General features: G+C 48.9%; 1 protein-coding gene across 1 annotated transcript in view; it reads right to left on the bottom strand.

Annotated features, from left to right (window-relative positions):
* The window catches only part of PLXNA4 (plexin A4), a 458,024-nt gene that overhangs the window by 363,070 nt on the left and 73,478 nt on the right, over positions 1–21,476 (bottom strand). Inside the window, exon 3 of the mRNA XM_032275957.1 lies at positions 9,643–9,825. Within this exon, the coding sequence (XP_032131848.1) occupies positions 9,643–9,825 (183 nt within the window). The remainder of the gene's footprint in view (positions 1–9,642; positions 9,826–21,476) is intronic.

The raw sequence follows: 21,476 nt of genomic DNA, 5'->3' as shown, positions 1-21,476 counted from the left end.
TCTTCTACTTGGGAGGCTGAGACGGGCGGGTCGCTTAGCCCAGAAGTTTGAGGCGGTAACGAGGTAGGATAGCACCACTGCACCCCAGCCTGCGTGACAGAGCAGGACCCTATCTCTCTGAAAACAAAAAACAGTTCCCAAATGAAAAACTGGGACTGGGACTAGGTGAGGCACTGGTAACATCAGAGGGCAGACCCAAGGGAGAGAGAGCCGGAGGGGTGGGGTAAAACCTCAAACTAACAGCCACTTCTCACAGATGCAACCCTTGGAGAGCCTTTCCTAAAGGGACTCATAAAGGAAACCCAGGAAGCCAACAAAACAGAGCAGTGTCCCCAAGCGGCTGTGCCATAACACAGGACGTGGGGAATACGGTCTTTCAGTGCACCTTAATGAGCCTGAGACCCTGAACTGAGCAAGGGAGAGAATGCTACCTGGCAGTGGGTGTCCAGGGGTGGTTTTGGGGGAAAGAAGATTGCTCTTTGTAGATTTGTTGCATTATTTTGTTTTATTAATATATATTTTTTTGAGACAGGGTCTCACTCTGTTGCCCAGACTGGAGTGCAATGGTGCCATCTCGGCTCACTGCAACCTCCACCTCCTGGGTTCAAGCAATTCTCCTCCCTCAGCCTCCAGAGTAACTGGGACTACAGGCACGCACCAGCATGCCCAGCTACTTCTTTTTTTTTTTTTTGGGGGGGGGATTTTTAGTAGAGACAGGGTTTTGGCATGTTGCCCAGGCTGGGCTGGAACCCCTGGCCTCAAGTGATCCACCCATCTCAACCTCCCAAAGTGCTGGGGTTACAGGCATGAGCCATTGCACCTGGCCCCTTTGCATTTTTTTTAAAAGGAGATTTGACTATATAAAGAACTATCGCACTTCTGAAGGGCAGTCTCCCTCACCTCCCATCCAATCATACTCTTGCCCCAAGTCCCCATATCTATAAAGAAGTAGCAAAGCCAGCACCGCCTAGGGCCTTCCTAACCCCACATCGTCTTGAGCAAATGAACTGGTGAAGATAACATTTGTGGGCACATCTTCACTAAGTTAAAAGCACAATACTACAGAGCGACAGGAAGGAAAGGCAAGAGTGGAGAGGGTGAACGTGAGGAAGGCAGGCCAAGGATTGGGAGAAGAGCCAAGGAGCTCGGGTTTGGGGCTGGACACTTAGAAGGAAAAAGTGGGCTGGATGTGCTGGTGGCGACAGGTGCTTCCGGTGACCGGGAATCACAAGGAGACTGGCTAATTAGGCCCTCCACTCCAGAGCACTTGCAAAGCAATCATGGCCCGTGACCAGGGAGAAGCTGCCATCCTCCAAATGGGTCAAGACAGGGACCCTGGATACGTCGTCACAGGAAAAATCACCCAGATCCACAGCACACAGTCCCTTAGGTTCTAGGAGGGCCAAGTGCAGTGAGAAACCAAGACAAAGATAAGCCCAGTCTGTCCCAGGCAGCAGGCCAGGGGTAAGTGCAAAAGCACAGCTCGGCTGCCTCCCGGAAAGCCTCCTGCCCTCGCTGTGGCCACCTCCCACTTGGCTGTGGGATCTGAGCTCTGGCATAATTAGTCCTGGAGAAGAAAATTGCCCGTGGAGGCAGGTTGGTGATGTGAGAGCAGCCACAGAGGTGGGAGCCTCTTCCTTGGTATTTAAATTTAGCCAGGGCTCTTGAGGACTGAAAACATCAAGGCCTGGGCGGGTGGGCAGCTGAGGCTGAAGGGCTGAGCCGGGGACCTGCGTCCTCGGCATGTCGGGGCCACTTCCACGCGGGCAGAGCTACAGGCAAGGGGCTGCAGAAGGGTGGATGAGACAAGTCCAGTTTTGCTTTCCTTGGTGACGAGGGTGAGAGGATTGGGGCTGCTTTAGGAAGCTGAATCTGCCATCTAGGATCCATCCAAACTGCTTTTCCCATCATAACCCGGGAAGATGGATTAAAGAGGGGAAAATCAGTTTCAGCCACCCTAGCATGGATGTCAGGACCTGAGCCAGGGCAGGGGTGGAGAGAATGAAAGGAGGGTTCCGACCAACAGGCTCCACGGTAGGTACAGGAGGCCTGGCCACCACCTCCTCCCTCCATTGGGGAGGTGACCTACCCTACAGCTCAGGGGCCAGGCCTTAGGTGGAGTCCATGATGTTACTCTATACATGTCCCAGGACAACCTCAGATTAGACTGTGTGACCTCTGGGGAGTTACCCAACCCCTGGGTAAAATGGAAGGCATAACATTTACCTCAAAAGAATACACTGAGGATTGCATACGACAATCAATGTAAGTAACATGCATAAAACATCTAGAACAATCCTGGTGCCTACATGGTGTTCAAAGCTCAGTAGTTACCTCTGCATCACCTCTTTTCTGCCAGCCCCAAAGTCCAAGAAAACGACCCCTTCCTAAAATGCTGGGTGCCTGCCAACAGAGGCCAAAAGCAGAAGGCGTGGATTCTCTATGGCCACACAGAGTTCTCGGCAGCTACTCATTCAAAACCTAAGTGTCTCTTGTCCATCATTGAGCCCCTCCCTCTCCCTAGATGAACGGAGCACCTGGGACTGCCCGCTGAGTCCCAGGCCTCCTTGTTGAGGAATGTTCCTCGCCCCTGGTCCTATGGGTGTGGCAGCTGCTTCACAGCCTGCTGCTCATCCTCCGGATTCTCTACTGTGTTTGCACAATCAAAGCTGCAAGCCCAGAGACAGGATTCAGGGCCTGGGCCACTGGTGTTTCTGAGGAAGGCTGTGCCCTTTCCCATACTACTAAAAGTGAACTTGAAGTTTGAAAGTATGGCTTCGAGTCCCCTCCATGGCTAAGAAGCAAAGCCCTCATATAGAAAAGCAGCCTCCACCATGGCCACCAGTGATCCCCACCTCTGGGTATTCATGACCTACAGAGCCCCTTCCTGAAATGTGAGCTGGACCTGGTGGTGGCTTCTAAGACAGAATACAGCAAAGGGGATGGGGCGTCACTTCTGAAACCAGGTTTCAGAAAGACGATGGCTTGCACCTTGCTCCACCTCTTTCTCGCCCCCTCTCTCAGACGTCTTGTGTGTTGTTGTGTAGGTGGCCTCATGAGGGAGTCCATGTGGCAATGCAGGGATCTCTTAAGTGAGGACCTGAGGCTAGCCGACAAACCCGGGAGTGACATTGGAGGTGGACTCTTCCCCTTTCTGGTCCTGAGCCGTGGGATGACTGCAGCCCTAGCCAACCCCTTGACCCTAAGCCAGAGGATCCAGCTGAGCTGTGCCCAGATTCCAGACCCACAGAAACTGTACGTATGACAATAAATGCTGTTCAAAGCCTCTAAGTTCTGAAGTAGTTTATCACATGGCAATTGATAACTAATACACCTGTTTCCCCTGGGCCAGGAGAGAAGGCATGGCGTGCGTGTGGGAGACTTGAGAGACCCCTTTTAAAAAGTCACCATGGATACTTCTATGAGAAGCCAGAACTGCTAGGAAAAGTAGCACCATGACATCACCAAGAAGCAAGCCCAGTGGACAGCTTCCCAGGAAGTTCCCTAAGAACAAGTATGGACTCTCAGCAGACCCGCAATCAGAACATCAATTGGTGGGCTGTGAGTCCTTCCAACTGCTACTGCCTTCCCCATCAAAGCGGCTGAGGAAGTCATAGCAATTGCTGATAACAAAGACCTCCCCTGGCTCTGCTCTCTCTAGGAGTCTTCACTGGTACTGACCCCAAGATTCCATTCTCCCATCCAGAGTCTAGCAGGTGTGAGCCCAGCAGTAAAAGGGCCACGTACGGTCGGGGGCTCACTCCCTCTTCCTCTGCCTCCCTCTTCCTCTGTACATCATGTCTTTCATCCTTGCCATCTTTGTTGTCTTGGTTACATGGCCAGACTCCTGATATGCTGCTAGTTTTCATTTTAATGATATGTTCTTGTAAAGCACAATATTTTACTTCAACTGCATGTGTCACTGGATAAATTCCTCCAGTGTGTCTGACATTTGTGTATCAGCTGACTGAATGCACGCTATGATTTGGGGTGTTTCTGCAGCACTTTCTTCAATTTTAATGTTTTGCATTTTGATTTATGATCAGGACCTTTCTATACCAATGTGTGTACATATACACACATATGATTCACAAAAGTGGCACATGTATCAATAAATCTTGCATTGGCAAAGCTCATTTAAGACGATCTCTTTAAATCATGCTCACTAGCAATGATCACTTGGAAAACAGAATGACAGGTGTTCCTGAGAAACTCTTTGCTGGGATCTCAATGCGTGTTTCAGGAGGAAGCCAGGAGGAGAATGCAACAATGCCTAGCTACTGGCTGCAGTAGAAACTTCACGATGAGAACACCTCCCTGGGCTTGTTCAAGTCAGCGTGGAGGGACCACTCGAGTTCCCCCAGGGACATGCAGGGAAGGTGGGTGGGCCACAGGGCAGAATAGTGAGAAATGGAAAAAGATAAGAGGGCCCATGCGGCTACACTTAACATCAAAAGGATGATTGAGTGAGGACTTAACAGTGTGCAAGAATATAAAATATGTCCAAGAGGACATCAACCAGCTTAGGTACTCTTCTAATCAACTGAGTACAACTTGGGGAAAAGGCTTAAAACACAGCAGAAGAGATTGAAACGAGGTGGGAGGAAGGCCCATGAGAAACGGATGCATTGGCCTGAGGCAAGATCAGTCGGACAGGCCAGTCTTAGGACTCCCAGGCTGGAAGGACTAACGGCAGAATATCCTGTCTGGTTCACCGTGAAATCAGAGGAGGGAGGTCGGCACTGCAGGTCATCTGTGCCATCTTCTGCCTGGAGCCCTTCAGCCTCAGCCTCCCCTTCACACAGCCCACAGGGTAAGGTCTATGGAGGCTTAATATGTGCAAAACCAGGGATGAAAAATGCAGAAACAGTGTAGCAAATAGACGGTCTTTTCCCTTCATGGAAATCGGTCAGCCCTGATGCATCTGCATTTCTTTCCCTTTCTGCTTGTGATCAATCACACGTGAACCCACGGCAGCTTGGGCTGGAGAAATGTATAGCACATCACAACGACCTGACCACACTCTGCATCAAATGCATATCCCTCTGCCCTAACCACAGGTTATGAGTCTATTTGGCGTCCCAACATTGTATCTCCATTTGATTTCCTAACACTTCCATCCATCTGCGGGCTTTCTGTGCGTGAATATTTATTTTTAGTTAAAGTGGATTCAAATTTCCAGAGTAATTTTAGGAAGAATTCCCAGACACATTTAGGAAGTAGCAAAGCAGCGGCTGCACTCTCTGATCTGGTATCGCTTTGTGACTCCAGCACTGAAGACACACACATAGCATCTGTTCCTGAGAAGCTATGTTCACCCCGGGTGGGTCTCCCTCCACTCCACTCCTGGCTGATTCCCCCTTGTGGACCCGTGCTGAGGGTCTAGGGAACACAAGCAAATTAATTTTAAAACAGGCTAGAGAAAAAAATTTTAGGAAGATTAAATTAATCTGCATGACAATTCCCAGGAAGAATGATTTTTGTTCTGTCTACTCCCATTGCCTCTCCAAGGGGACACGCACCCAATTCCTATCCAGAGAGGCTGGTACAGATCAGTCCGTGCACAGACACGTGGATGCACATCCTACAACAGGCTAACATCAGGGCCAGCCAGAGTGTCACTTAACCAACATCCACACAGCGCTCCACCCCCTTAGGTGTGAACAGTTTAACCTAGCCAAAACATCCAGGGAAGATGCAATCACCAGCGAGAGGAGCAATCACACCTCAGGTGGAAGTTTATGATGTTTTGGTTCACAATGAACATCAGTCTTTCCCACTAATGTCAGGCAGTAATTCACCGCTGAACAGCAGCCACAGAAATGATCACTTGGTGAAAGGAAAGCAAGAGGCAGAGAAAGAGAGAGGGGGTAAAGATTCTGGCAGAAATATTCAGGCAAAGAAATCTTGTCCTTCTGAGACAGCACTGACCTGACTGTCCCAACTCCAGCCAAAGGTTTCGGTTTGCTTGGCCCCAAAGCCAGTCGAGATGGCATTTGCCTTAAGATTTTTACCTATAGTGAAAATTTCAACAGTCTGTGGGTTATTGCTAAGTCCCTAGACACCTGCTCGTGACTGTAGCATTTATAGGCCACATTTCTTAACACACGTACCTTTAAGGCTCGCCACAGGAAGAGTCTGCCCATACCATCTACAACACACACAACAGAAAACATCAAAGACATCTAAATTGGTACTCTCCTCACTTCCTTTCTCCTTCCTCATGTGATGTGTGCACTAAAGGAGTGAAATTATGGTCGTCAAAGACAAGGTTGGAAATGATTGGGACTCACGCCTTTCATACAAAATAAAAAGTCAGTAATTTTGAGGCCAGCCCACAGATAGCTCAGTCTAGCTCCTGGGCCCCTGAAAATCACAGCAAATGCTCCTACTCTCAGCATCCCCCCCAAACCCCCTCCTGCCCACCCACCCCTATTTCCAGTCTCTCATTATACTGTAACGAGCTCTGGAAGGCCCTTGATACACACAGGAGATTATTATGGGGCTCGGAGAAACCAGCTCTGTAATTATGGCTACAGTATGAGTTCCATTATTCTCACGCCCTGGCCTCTGTCGTTTGCAAAACTTCCAGCAAAATCCTCCTGCAGCTCCATGACTTGTCCTGGCTGGGCCTCTGCCCAAAAGGCGACTGTGGTCTTGATAACCTCTGGGAAAAGCGAGTTGGAGTTATTACAAGGAAAGGGGAGTGGTACTCAGCGAGTGAGCAGGGCTGGGGAATTCTATTGTTCAGAAATAAATAAATACATAAACGGGCTACCGTAGCTTTTTATTATTTCAAACAACAGACTCCGAGGTCCAACCTTCCTTTCCCAACTCAGACTGTCCCCTGGGCCAGCTGTGCTGAGTCTGCAGGCGCGGGAGCCAGGCCTGAGCAAAACCATTAAAAGGCTGCCACTCGGAGCCTACAGAGCAGAAAGTTTGGCCGCCCCAGTGGCCCGGCTTTCCCCAGGAGGACCGAAGGCTCATTCCCCCCACCTGACCCTGGCGCTCTTACCTTTCAAATGTTTCTGCCTCACCAGCCCCACCGCGGCTCTGGAAATTAGATAGAATGCCCCAGATGGCTGAAACAGAACTGTTCCTCTCTCAACCCACCGAAGTGAAAGATGGGAATGCCTGCCGTTGATGAAGCCCCAGCCTCTTGGTGGGGTGTTGCTGTGTCGCCTGTCACTGCCTGCCTGATCGACTGCTGGGCTCTGTCCTCACCTGCCTCAGGAGGGTTGGCTTTGAGCGCCTTGCTGGCCCAGGCTCCTGGGGGTGTCCTCATCCCAAACTCACAGTGCTGCGTTTGACCTCCCTGTCAGGGAACAGATTTAAACAGACTTCCACAGGCGAGAGAGCACCAGCCACCAAATGCCTCAACCCACCCTTGGACCAACAGCACAAAAATGCCAGTTGACTATCTTGGGTTCACAATACAGCCATAGTCAGGAAACACCTTTCTTTTTCCAAGAGAAAATAACTGTCTGTTTTGTTATGTGCACTGAACTCTCAATGTTCATTTCATTGATAACATTCACTGCCCAACCAGCTCAGACAATGACAAATTAAAAATATATATATATTTATCCGGGGTCTACTCCATCCTGCCAGTTAGCAAATGGTCCTCTGGCAGCTGATAGGAAATTCAGTGGGTAGGACTCTTTTAGGGCAAGACAGGAATATACTTCTCCATTGCACTGAGATTGAGCTTACTGGAGAAAAGTCAGCAAGCCCCCGCCATACTGCCTTGCTGACTTATTTGCTCCCAATAGTGCTCATTCACCCACGGCAGCAGGTGAAGCAGGTCTCAGTGCATGAATTGTACATAGCGATGGCTCTGGTATTTAGAATTCACTTTTCCAGCAGACCAATCTCACCACATCCTAGTGAATAGCTGAGCTACCTGAGGTCCCTCCCCAAAAGCATGTGGACTGACACTTGTCAGACACAGTTTCAGTGAGTTTGGCTATCTGGTTTCCTAGCCCACCAAAGCTGGAAGCCGCAGAATGAGGGCGGAGGAAAGGTGCTGAAGTCAACCAGGATTCCTGGCAGCAAATAGAAGTGATGAGTCGCCAAGTGCATGAGAGAAGACCCGGGAAGGCGCAATAATCAGACACAGCAGGTGTGTGGGGACAAGCCCACACCTCACAGTGTCTTCCCTGGGCATGCAAAAACTCAGTCCAATATGTGAGCAAAAATCACAAGGAGTTCGAGGCAGCAAGAAAAAATTCCATCATGTTTACTGTCTTCTTCACTGAAAGGCAGTGTGAAATAGAACTCTTTGCAGAGAATGATGAAATACAGTTCTTAAAGATGTATACACAATGGTTTTGTTATTTTTTAGTTGCGACACGGAAGGCGGTACACTCAAATTAGGTGGTTACTTCCTTCTGGGCAGGACTGGCTACGTGGCACATCGTGGACACCAATCTTGCAGAGCCCCATGGTGTTTGCCCAGTGCTTGCTGTTTTCTTTCCCAGTCACTTCCCATATAGTGACTCCACACACAAGTTCCCAAGTCACAAACACACACTGGGGTGCCTGCCTCTCGTCCTCCACATGCTCCCATTCCAGACACACCACCTGTCCACAGAGATGCCAACAGAAACGACTGCTGGCCTGTTACCCTGTAGGATGATAAAATAGGCACAGTCCCCTAAATATGCACAGAACACTTCCTCTTGACCATCCAGATCCACCAGCCAGAAATACAGCAAAGGGCGATGGAGGGATTAAGGCTCAGTTGCAATCAGGCAGGGCCTCTTTACTCAATCTACATCACACAATGTCCAGGGAACTCCAAGAAAGGCCAAAATAAAGTAAGCAAGAGCTCCACATGGGATCAGCACTATTTTCTGGGAGAGGACTGTAGTGCAATTATTGGCCAACAAAAAACAAGACCTCCTGCCTACTGTCTTAGTAGGGCTTTTAACCCAATCAAGAAGGGCATGCACTGTAGGGCCAGCTCCAACTCATAGGATGAGGAACGTCAGCACAGAACACCCCTGGGTGGATGACGGCTCCCAACACAGCTGATGAGCCAAGACGGCCCAGGACCCCAGAACCTGCCAGCTTCTGGAAGACGCAGGGGAAAGGTCAAGTCCCCAGATCATACCATCCGACCTCACCAGAACCAATTTCCAAGTTCCCATTGCACCCGAGGTTTTCTCATCCCACAACTTGACTCTGGGCCCCATTAGCAACTCTAACAGAACTGCGCCTTCCTCCATCTGTTCCCTGAATGGATTCCAGATGACATAGCAGCCAGGAGGGCTGGAGCAAGGGGAACGTGCATGTCCCTTCCCCCTGCCCACCTTCCCCAATTGCTCAGACCCAATAAAACCTTTGCCTTAAGGGCACAAGCCCAAATGGAACAGTGTGCACCATTTAGAACAACCCTGCAAGGGTGGTCTGACACCTCTCATGGACACACGAGCTCTAGGGAGGAGGTAATTCCACACACTCGCCCGCAACCTCAGCACAGAAGCAGAGAAAGGACACAATGGTCATCATGACCTCAACAGCAGCGTATCTCCTTAGCTCAAACATAGATCACCTGCCCACACACCCAAGGTAGCGAAAAGACATAAGATAATATCCATCCCAGAGGGACAGTCCAAAAGGACCGCACCTCATTCCTACCTTCTTCAGCTTGCCACTTTTGGTGCCCACAAAGGCCAGAGAGTGATTCTTGTAGACATACGCGATGACAGATGTCATGCGGTCCCTGTCCTCTGTGAAGACGGGAATGCCGCGCACCATGTCGGACACTCCCAGGGGTGCATTCATGTCCAGGCCACAGAAGTTATCATCAATGGTTAAGAGCTGAAAATTTTAAAAAGAGAAAAATTAGAAGTGTATCCTAGGGAACTGGAAGCATTAGTACGTAAGTATCGCTATCACAACAGAGGCATATGTGGGCACTTGGTCAGGGAAAGGAGCAATGGGAGAAGGAAGGTTCCTGATTCAACCCAGTGTGCCACAGCAAGTGCTTCATGAGCTCCGACCTCAGGCTCCCTGTGTCTTTTGGAGCATCGTGAAGAGGAGCAGCCCTGGTCCTGCCATGCCTACACCAGCACTTCCCAAGGGCCATCCATGGAAACCCAGGTCCCCGATATGCCCTATGCAAAAGGGCTCCACAGGCTAATTTCTAGGAAAACCTTCTAACACCATCTAAGAGATTCATAATGATTAGTTATGTGAAAGGTCTGAAAAGTCCTTTTAAGAAGAAATACGTTTAGCCTTATCTCAACCACTCCTAAGCATTTCGTCCACTGGACCGTTTTTGTTGTTGGTGATGGTTGGTTGTTTATTTGAGACAGGGTCTGACTCTGTCACCCAGGCTGGAGTGCAGTGATACAATAATGGCTCACTGCAGCCTTGACTTCCCAGCCTCAAGCCATCTTCCCACTTCAGCCTCCCGAGTAGCTTGGACCACAAGCACGTGCCACCATGCCTGGCAAATTTTTGCAATTTTTGTAGAGACAGGGTTTCACCATGTTACCCAGTCTGGTCTGAAACCCCTGGTCTCAAGCAATCCACAAACCTCAGCCTCCCAAAGTGCTAGGATTACAGCTGTGAGCCACTGCACCCAGCCACTAAACCATTTTTGACTGGAACACCTACTAGTGCTCCTTAAAGACAATATTCTCCAGATATGCCGTGAGATATTGACCCTGACTTGACTCCTGACTCCAGGAAGTATAATTTCAAAAGTCAGGAAGCTTCGGGGCCAGCTCCCCCACTATATCCAGTGGAATCTCTCTTTCTCATACCAGGTCATCAGGTCCCCGGCGAAACGGAAGTTCTCAGCTGGGCTCCGTGGTGCTGGGGGGTGGGGAAGACCCCGGCAGGAGCCGGTGAAAAGCCCTCGGCACTCCCCACAAGCAGCTTGGGTCTGGCACACACCCCTCTGGAGTGGATTTTCCACCGTGTGTTGGAAGGACTATGTGGTCTCAGAAGAGTTACCCTGTTTTCCTGCGCTTTTATTTTCTGCTCTATAAAGATGAAGGAAACAAATCCCTGCTTTTTGATGGGCTACCATAAAGCCTATTGCACTCGTGCCTGTAAACGTCTTTGGACTTTTCAGAGAAAGGGGTGAAATAAAATACAAGGTGTCACTTTTTTAAAGCCTTCGGCTCGGCCAAAGGAAAGGGCATCTGGAGAACAGATGCAGGCAGGCTCTCGCCAGGGAGTATGTGAAGCCAGCCCACAGGCCTTCTCCCGGCCCCAGAGGGCTCCTCCCCTCCCTCCCAGAAGGGGTACAGGCAGGCACTGTCCCTCCAGAGAAGGCAATCTGCTGAGCATCTGAAGCCTCTCTGACCGCTCCCCTTCTTCCTACGGGGTAAGGACAGCCAGAGTGAAAAGGGGGAGAGCATGGGCAAACCCGAGCAGGCCACGTGCAGAGCGGATATCTGCTCCAGGCCTATGATAGCCTCTGGCCTCTCTTGCGTGGCCTGCACCGTCAGCCCAGGACAAACACAGCTCTCTCCCTTTCCCTTAAAAAAAAAAGTATTGGCCAGGCATAGTGGCTTATGCCTGTAATCCTGCCAGAGGCAGGCGGATCATCTAAGGTCAGGAGTTCGAGACCAACCCCATCTCTACTAAAACAAAACAAAACAAAAATTACAGGAGTCAAATTTACAAGGGAGCTTTCAAGATTTAGTCTGATCTTTAACATTCTTCCCTAAATAAGGAGATGGAGTAGGCAGGAGGCAGAGGACTAAAGGGAGGAGCAGAAGAGAGGAAAGACAAATCCAGGCAAAGGGGAGAAGATGCCCTGTCCCTGCTGGATGTGACCACGGCAACCTGCCAGGCCTTCCAAGGGCAGCCTGGGTGCTAGGCATCCTCGTGGCCCTTGAATGTTTCTGCTTCTGGTTCACAAGGAGTTCGCATCTCTGACTTTTTCAGGCCTAAACTATGCTGCAGGGACCTCTGCCATCACAAACTCTGTACATCACCCATTCTGGTCCATTTTCCCAGTAGATGTGGCTGAATGATTGTCCACACTACACAGGGTGGGGACACTGAGGCAGAGAGAAAGGGATTCCACATTTCACAGTTCCCCACTACCTCTGCCACAGACATAGGCCTCATTAGCCTGGGGAGGCTTCAGGCCTCTCAGCTCTCCAAATTGCATTTCTGAGTGGTCAGGGTTACTGAATACAGTTCTTCCCTTTGGCTGGGCACACACAAGCACATCAACAGCCATGTACAAAAAGAGAGTATACATTCGGCCAGTGGCATCATTCACTCACCAGAAGGTCAGGGACCTCTGTGAATCTCTTCCTCTGCAGCACCTCATGCAGCAAGGAGCCCAGGTGAGACTGGACAATGCCGGCTTTCTCCCTAAGTTTCCCCATGGCTTGGCTTCTCCCTCTGAATGGAGCCCCAAGTGATAAAGGTGGCACTGAGGCCTTTGACCAAGCGCTGTCCAGGTCTTCATGATGGCCGAGGTCCCCCAGCTGTGGCAGGAGGTGGCACATCTTTGTTTCCTCGAAGCTGGGGTGATAGGGGTGGGATTTTTAAGGTTGAAGCAATGGGAACTTCTCAGGACTTGGGTTCGAATGACAGTTCAGCTGCTCCCCAATTGCACAACTGGCTCCCACTGTTCTCCAGCCTGACTCCCCCTGGCTTTGGAGTAGGTAAGCTCACAGGAGCGAAGGCACCTGGTGAGCTGAGCAGCACTTCAATGTAAGATATTTCATGTTGATTTCTTGTGAATGGAAATCCTACCTGGAACAGGGGTAGAATGGCTGCAGGGCGTGGCCCTAGCATGCCTCTCAACCACAGCATGCACTGCAAACACAGTATGCATTGCTGGGTCTGAGCTGAAACCACCAGGTAATTATAGTACCTGAAGCAGGAGAAGGGAGGGTCCCCCAGGGCCTATAGACCTGGGAGGTGAACATATAGGGAACAGATGCCAGGGCCGCCTGCGCCCAGGAAGGGCAGACTAATTGGTTGAAAGCCTTCAACAGGTAAGCATTGGTGTGGCTTCCTGAGCACCATGGGAGATGGGGGAAGAGAGTGTTTGCTCTGGCCCTGGCTGATCCTTCCCCTGGGTCCCATTAGCAGTGAGATTAGAGCCACAGCCAGAGAAGCCAGGTCCAGACTGTGCCGTGATCAGGAGCCCAGCTGTGCCCTAGGCCTGGGGCTGGCCTCCTGTCACTCTACAAATACACAAAATGTTTGGCCATGGTTATGATAATGCTTCTTTATTAGAGAGCAACTCCACTCTCACAAGGAAAGGAAATAAGGGCCTATTACATGGGAATTTATGTGGGACCCACTTGGACAACCCAGTGGACAGACCCAGAAGCCCAGACAGGTCCTCACTCTCTGGGTCCTTTTCTGGAAGTCACGCGATCTTTTTTTCACTGGGTCAAATGTCCTCATAGACGGCACTGGGGTACAAATTAAGATGGCTGATCCACTGGCTCCAAGGACCATGAGCTCAAGGACAGGGACCATGTTTTAGGCATCTTTGTATCCCTGGCTTAGTGCCTGGCTTATAGTAGGCTAATAATAATACATGTGTATTAAATAGATGGGTGGATGGATGGATGAATAGATGGATGGGTGGGTGGATGGATGGATGGATGGATGAATAGATGGATGGGTGGGTGGATGGATGAATGAATAGATGGACGGGTGGGTGGATGAATGGATGGATGAATAGATGGATGGCTAGGTGGGTGGGTGGGTGGATGAATAGTTGGATGGATGGATGGGTAGATGGATGGGTGGATGGATGGATGTGTGGGTGGGTGGGTGGGTGGGTGGATGGATGGATGGATGGATGGGTAGATGGATGGATGGATGGGTGGGTAGGTGGGTAGATGGATGGATGGATGGATGGATGGGTGGGTAGGTGGGCAGATGGATGGATGGGTGGGTGGGTGGGTGGGCAGATGGATGGATGGGTGGGTGGGTGGGTGGGTGGGTAGATGAATGGATGGGTGGGTGGGTGGGTAGATGGATGGATGGGTGGGTGGGTGGGTGGGTGGATGAATGGGTGCATGAATAGATGGATGGATGGTTGGGTGGGTGAATAGATGGATGGGTGGATGGATGGATGGGTGGGTGGATGAATAGTTGGATGGATGAATGAGTGGGTGGATCAATAAAAGCCTGAGTTTCACAGTGGCTAACAGTAGTGAACCAGAACCAAAGTGCTTAGGTTTGAATCCCAACTCTGCAACTTAATCCTATGTGACCTTGAGCCAGTCACCTAACCTCTCTGTGCCTTAATTTGTTAACTGTAGAATAGGGATTAGAACAGTAGTACATACTTTATAGTGCTGTGGTGAGGATTAAATGATTTAAAACATACAGAACAATGTCTGGCACTTAGAGTCAGTTCTGTGGGAGTTTTCACTCTTACTGCTCGTTGTCATTAGATGGGTCAGATGACCTTTGTGGATCTCAGCATCTTTGAGGAAATTCATGGTATCTATCTCAGAGATGTCATCAAGATTAAAGGGGCTAATGTTGTAAAGATGAAATAGCAAAGGTAGTTCTTCCAAAAGATCTTTCAGAATCAGATAGACATTTAGCCACAAAGCTGAATGAAGGAGAAGGGGAATGGTCTCAGATCCTGAAAATTGATAGCTATTCATTAAAAATGCAAATTCTTGAGCTCCACCCCAGACCTACAGGATTAAAAAGTCTGGGGGTGGGGCTCAGACATCTGTGTCTTCACACCCCTCCAGGTGATTCCAGCCCCCCCTTGCTAAGGCTTAAGCAGCACTGGCCTAGATCACCACGGAGGGCCCTTCCTAGCTGAGGGCACTGCAGAACACAGCATGTGCCTAGCATCCCTACTCGGGAGCAGCACCCTGAGCTGGACCTAGATGCAGAGAGCCCCCACAGCAGCTTCCCTGGGGGCCTGCCATGCAGCATGGTGGTGGTGGAGGTGCTGTGGGGAGCTGGAGCTGACACTCCGAATTACAATCTAATAGCTTACCGCGCTTCCCTCGTGCTCCGCAGCAAAGGTTACTGTGCAATTACGTGTCGCCACATACAAATGACAGAGCAGTTACGGTTACTTTACCAATTACAGGGAAATTGCTCCCACATTGCAGAGAGACTGGCACTCTGAAAAGCTCTATCATCTCCATGAAAAGGGGATTTTAAATGCAGTGTCCTTCCTCCAGCAATTCCCCAGGCTCGGGGGCAGAGCTGCAAAGGCACTGCCCAAGGACTTCAGAAGCATCTGGTGGTCTCTGTGGAGACTCCTGGGAAGGGCTGGAGGAGGAGGGAGACCTGAGGAACAGTGGGGGGATCTCCCCAAGAACCCTCAGCATCACCCCCAACCCTAGGCCTCAATGACACACTCTTGAGGAATCAACTATCACCCACCCGACAGCCACACCAACCCATCTTGAAGGCCACAGGTGATGAGGCATGGTGGGAGCCTGATCCCCAAATCCTCCGTGACCCCAGCCTGCACAGCCCCTGGTGTGATTCCTGATTGCACCTACTGTGCGAAGCGAAGCTGTTTTAGCCCCGGCCCTGGTTTGCCTCACCTTTGCAAAAACCTCACATTGAGTCCTTATTATGGAAAGGTCAGAACCAAGTCAGAGCTCAGTGGCCCAAATGCAGTGCTAATGAGGTGAAGGTTAGCAGGTCCATCCCCCTGTGGGTCAATTAGCTTAGCTCTGGGACACAGTCTCTTCCATAGCCACAGGCTGCCCTCTTACTGTAGGCATCCACTGTTTACAAACATCCTGAGCTGATCCTAAAGAGGCAGACCAGGTGACCAGCAGAGATGGCCATGCAGCCAACTCCCACAGCCTCCTATGTACCTGCCCAGCTGCTCTGGGCCAGCAGCAGCCATATCTCAGCCCCAGGATGGAAGACAAAGTCAAACCTGGTCTTCCCATTGCTCTGTGGGCAACTCCTGGGGTCCAAGAAAGAGAGAGGATTTCTCTCATCTGGGAGAAAACCAACTCTCTTGCCCTTCCTGAATGGAAAAGTATCCTCTAGCCTCGTGCACCTGCACAGCTGGGAAGCCCCCACTCCTGTCCATTGCATGGCGTAAGAAGACATCAGATTTTCCCAAACTCACCCATGGTGGGGCCAACTGGATCTTTAGACCAACCTTTTTCCACCAAACCTTTGGTTCCCTGGGCTGTTGGAACTCCCTGCATTCAGCAAGGGAAACAGGGATTGGATAAAGACAATGCTATTTACTTTTCCTCACTTATTAATTTGCTTAAGAACATTTATGAAAGAGCTAACTAAGCACCAAGCACTAGGTGAGCTCCTAAGAATGTAAATGTGGAAAAGTCTTGGTTCCTGCCCCAAAGAACTGTCTCTTTCCCAGCGTGGGGATGGACAGACCTGGGCCGTGACTAGACAAAGCCATCTGGATCCTGCTGCAGTTAGGTGCGTGGAGGAGTCCAGAGAGTGGGCCACCAACTGCCTTGAGGAGCAGGCATGACTTTGAGGAAGAGGCGAGGTTTAGGCTCACATCCAAGTTCTCTGACTTATGAAACAGTATTCTGCCCCTCTTTCACGTCATATTTCAAATGCAGAAAATAACTCAGGATCATAAAATTCAACTGCCCCATTTTACAGAAGGGGACAGTAGGGTCTGGAGAGAGGTGCCTGCCCTAGTTACCTATTAAGTTGCCAAGAAAATAGGTACCAAAACCCCAAATTCCTAGATATAGGAAAAAAAGACTGATATTAAGTAGGGGTTTCCTCTGGGGTCGCTAGAGGGTGGGCCCAAAGATAATCTGCCCCAGGATCAGAAGAAGGCAGGGGACTGCTGGGGAAGAGCCTATGCGTCCACTCCCTTTCCCAGCACCAGGGATGAGTGCTCTGCTATCTCCAGAAACCGTAAGCAACCAACTCTCCCCTCCCGAGGAGGCCCTTGGCCAATCATCCAAGCTGGGCTTCTTCCTTTCCTGGGTCTGTGCATCCCAAAGGAAAGTGAGAGCTGACGTTTTGAAAAGAAATTCAAATTAGAAGAAAAAAGGAAGGTAAGTCCATGAGCTGCCTGTTGATACAGAAAAGAAAAGGTCTTTATATCCTTCATATTAAACAGCCCTAAACTTCTTCCCATTAATTACACTTATGCACACACACATGCACACATGCACCCACACATATCCCAGGAGCTGACCACAGCACACCTCCACTGGAAATGGGGAATCAGTGAATTACACATGTGGGATTTCTTTTTAAAGGGAGATATTGATCAGATAAACTGTAATCGCTCATGTCTAAATGCAGGCTCCAGTTGTAAAACTCTGCAGTACAGGGAGATAATGATCACCCACTTATTGGGAACCATATCTCAAACATGACAGCTGACCCCTAAGGTGTTCATAAATACACAGAATGCATCCACCCCTTGAGATAATGCTGTGTTTACTCCACACTACCTCCTGAGAGGTAGAGGTGAGAGGAGAGGTTCCACAGAGTGGTAGAAATATCTCTGGGAGTCTCTAGTAGGTTTAGGTTTGGCTTGGCAGAAAGCCTATTATTCTATAAGATATTTCTATGTGCTTGAGTGATCATTTTTGTAATGATCAAAAAAGAAAGAAGAAATTACAAAGACCTGATATCCTCTGATTGCTTTACTGTTCTGCCTAAACTATTTTTTCTCTTTTATGACTTCTAGCCCTCTCCAGAAAGTCTGCCTTCAGACTCGTGATCTTCAGGCGCATGACCATGCTGGCCCTATGAGACTGAAGCCTCTAAAAAGCAACCCAGAGAAGTCCTATCACAGGTGAAAGTTGACCTCTGAATCCTGGCTGCGAGCACAGGCAATGGAAACAGTGCCGGAGTGGGTGCCCACCCACTCAGTTACTAGTGCTTCATCTCAGAATGATTCTTTCTGGTGTCGTTTTCAGTGAGATCGTAGGGAAAACAAATGAGTACAGAGGAAGAGAGGGAAAGCCAGCAAGCCACAGCCACGATAACCCAGTTAGACAAACAAGTCATTGCAGGGCTTAGAGCACTAGAGAAAAGCGTCTTGGGGTTGGAAAAACAACCCAATAAATTACAGCAGTTCCCTGATCCTGGGCTTCACTTTCCATGGTTTCAGTTACCGCAGCTTCAGGTCAACCACTGTCCAAAAATAGGACAGTAGAGCACAGTTAGAGACTTTTGAGAGAAAGGAGACAACAGTCACAGAGCTTTTATTATAGTATATCATTATAACTGTTCTATTTCATTATTATAACTGTTAATCTTCTACTGTGCCTAATTATTGATAAATTAAACTTTATTATAGGTATATATGTGTATTAGTCCATTTTCACACTGCTGATAATGACATACCTGAGACTTGGAAAAAAAAGTTCAATGGACTTACGGTTCCTCATGGCTCAGGCGGCCTCACAATCATGGAAGAAGGCAAGGAGGAGCAAGTCACATCTTACATGGATGGCAGCAGGCAAAGAGAGAGCTTGTGCAGTGAACCTCCCCCTTACAATACTGTCAGATCTCATAAGACTTATTCACTATCACGAGAACAGCATAAGAAAGTCCTGCTCCCATGATTCAACTACCTCCCACCAGGTCCCTCCCACAACACGTGGGAATTCAAGATGAGATGTGGGTGGGAACACAGCCAAACCCTATCAGTATGCATAGAGAAAAACACAGTTTATATTGATTTCGGGACTGTCTGCAGTTTCAGGCATCCACTGGGGGGCTTGGAATGCACCTCCCAAGGATAAGTGAGGACTATCATATGACCCCAGTTCTCAAGAATCAAGAGCTTTGCTTCTGAGCATCGTAAAAAGAAGACAGCAGACCAGAAAACAGGATAGAAAGTCATTGTGTTCTAGGAGGTGGGGCTGGGGCTTCTGATGCAAATATTTGTTGAATGAATGCACTTAGCTACCTATGGAACAATGGAAGCCATTTGCTAAATGCAACGCTTCTTTTAATACTCATTTTGAAGTTTCTATGTCTGTTTTGAGACCATCTGTGGTCCAAATGCACCAGATATCTAAGTGGTCTTTCATTTATCATCAAAACAAGCTATCCTTCTAACAGGAAACTAATGTCACTAAATTGAGCAGTTTTCCCTGGAGAGGGGCATTAAGCCAAGCACACATTCTGCAGGCCAGGCTGTAACCAATAGCGAGCTTTAGCAATGCACCCCGTCTAGGGGTTGCTGAGCATAGCAGCCAAAGACAAGCTTCATCTCAGAATTCTAGGGGTTGAACCCATGACATTCTCCTCATTAGCTTAGCTGCCAAGAACCTTGTGTTCCTCCCTCTGAGAAGCAGACAGGGCCATGGCACAATGACCTGGGAACGGTCTGGATGAGCCAGAGCTCTAGGCCAGCCTACCAAGAGAATTCGAATTCTGCAGACGGCATCATCACTGTGGACTGGTCTAGCAGCCAAAACTAGACCCATGGGAAAGTAAAAGTAAAACCCATCTGTTAAAATCCAACTAGGTACACCATTTCCTTTATTATTTAGGAGGTGGGGCTCGGGCTTCTGATGCAAATATACATTGAATGAATGCACTTAACTACCTATGGAACAATGGAAGGCATTTGGAATGGCTCCATTAATTTAGTTAGTTAACTCATTTAACTAACATTCTCCCCACTAACTTTGTTGATAAAACAAATAAGCCTGATGTGATGATTGGCAGCCCTCCCCTTCTGCCTTACAAAAACTAAGGGACCCGTGAAGGTAACAGCAGCAAGCACTGGCTCAAAATGCGTCTTGTCGTTCAAACACATTCTCTTATCCATTAGAAATCCCGGGAAGCTCCTCAGCATTGTGAATAGTAACAACCAAAACCTACTGGGGGGCCAGCTCTCTCCTTTTGTACTTTAGACTCCCTCCCAGAATCTACAGCAGACAGCCTCAGCTGCCACAAGGGCTGTAATTGACATGAGGAACACCATGATGATTAAGTTTGGGTGTTTCTAGTGGGTGCTGGGAAGCAGTGCCCCTGCTCACCAGGCTGAATTACGGGGTAGGTTATTCCCTTGTTAGTGGGAATAAATTTTATTAGCCCTACTCTCGTGGTCCTGTATCTTCCTCTCTTGCTCCTCGGATCTGGGTAATGTTGCCTGCATGCGGGATAAATCGGCCGAACAAATCCCATTATATTTTGGAACACTGACAGAGACACAGTAATGACACAGAGACTGGGGAAAGGTGTGAGCTGCTTCTCTCCCACTGATCCCATTTCTAGGGAAAACATGTAAATTGAGAGGCCGAATGGAGAAGAGGTCCCTCAGTTGTCTCTTTTTCCTTCTCTCCACTAACTTTGTTCATAAAAGAAACAAGTCTGATGTGACAACGTGCGGTCCTTTCTTTCTGCCTTACAAAAACTAATGGACACATGAAGGTAACAGCAGGAAGCACTGCTCAAAACGGGTCTTGTCGTTCAAATGCATTCTCTTATCATTCATAACCTGCAATGTATAGAAAGGAAGGCAATTGGAGGTAGGCCGAGGCAGGTGGATTACCCGAGTCAGGAGTTTGAAACCAGCCCGGCCAGCATGATGAAACCACATCTCTACTAAAAATACAAAAATCAGCTGGGCGTGGTGGCGCATTCCTGTAATCCCAATTACTAGGGAGGCTAAGGCAGGAGAATTGCTTGAACCTGGGAGGCAGAGGTTGTAGCGAGCTGAGATCACACCATTGCACTCCAATCTGGGCAACAAGAGCGAAACACCATCTCAAAAAAAAAAAAAAAAAAAAAAAAGGGAGGAAAGGCAATTGGAGCACATTCTAGGGCCTGAGATACCAAACGTCACACCTGCGTTAAGCATAGCCCAAATCTCTCCAAAGCAGATATTGGTGGAGAAAAAAAAAAATCTAAGCATGAAATCACCACAATATTATTATGCCCCTTTCTGTCCCCTTGGTGGTTACTACACCCAAAGGAGGAGACACAGAATGATGCTATGAACGTGTGAGTGTCCTATGAGTATAAGGGGCTGTGTGTATCATTATTAACGTCTGTATATTTCTCTTTCCTTATGAACCTCCGCACTCTTTATTAAAGGGATACTTTTTCATCACCTCCTTCTTGAAGATAAAATGTATGATTCAATGCAAAAGGGAAACTTCTTGCCCAGTGACCTCTCACAGGCTGGGACTGGTTGAGACCCAAAAGATCCTGACTCTCAGACCAGTAACCCGGCCAAGACGCCACCCTGTGAGGACAACAAGAATTGAAGGGAAAGCCCAGAAATCCAGATCTGGAGGTTAAGTAGGGCTGAATTTATTGTCTGGCACATAATATCAGCACAATAAATATTTGCTGACTAATTAAATGAGTAAAAATTAATTTTTAAATCCAATTTTTCCCTTGATAAGGAATGCTTTCAATATCTATGTGCTCATTGAACAAGAGGTCCGGCTTCCCATTTGGGCAGGGTTATCTCATACCACATGAGGTGCGAGTGTGTGTGCGTGTGTGTGTGTGTGTGTGTGTGTGTGTGTGTGTGTGTGTGAGAGAGAGAGAGAGAGACA

This window comes from Sapajus apella, unplaced genomic scaffold (assembly GCF_009761245.1).
Source record: "Sapajus apella isolate SASKATOON/1434 unplaced genomic scaffold, GSC_monkey_1.0 scaffold7, whole genome shotgun sequence".
Classification (NCBI taxonomy): domain Eukaryota; kingdom Metazoa; phylum Chordata; class Mammalia; order Primates; family Cebidae; genus Sapajus; species Sapajus apella.
Note: the sequence above shows the minus strand (reverse complement) of the source record. Positions and strands in the feature narration are given on the sequence as shown.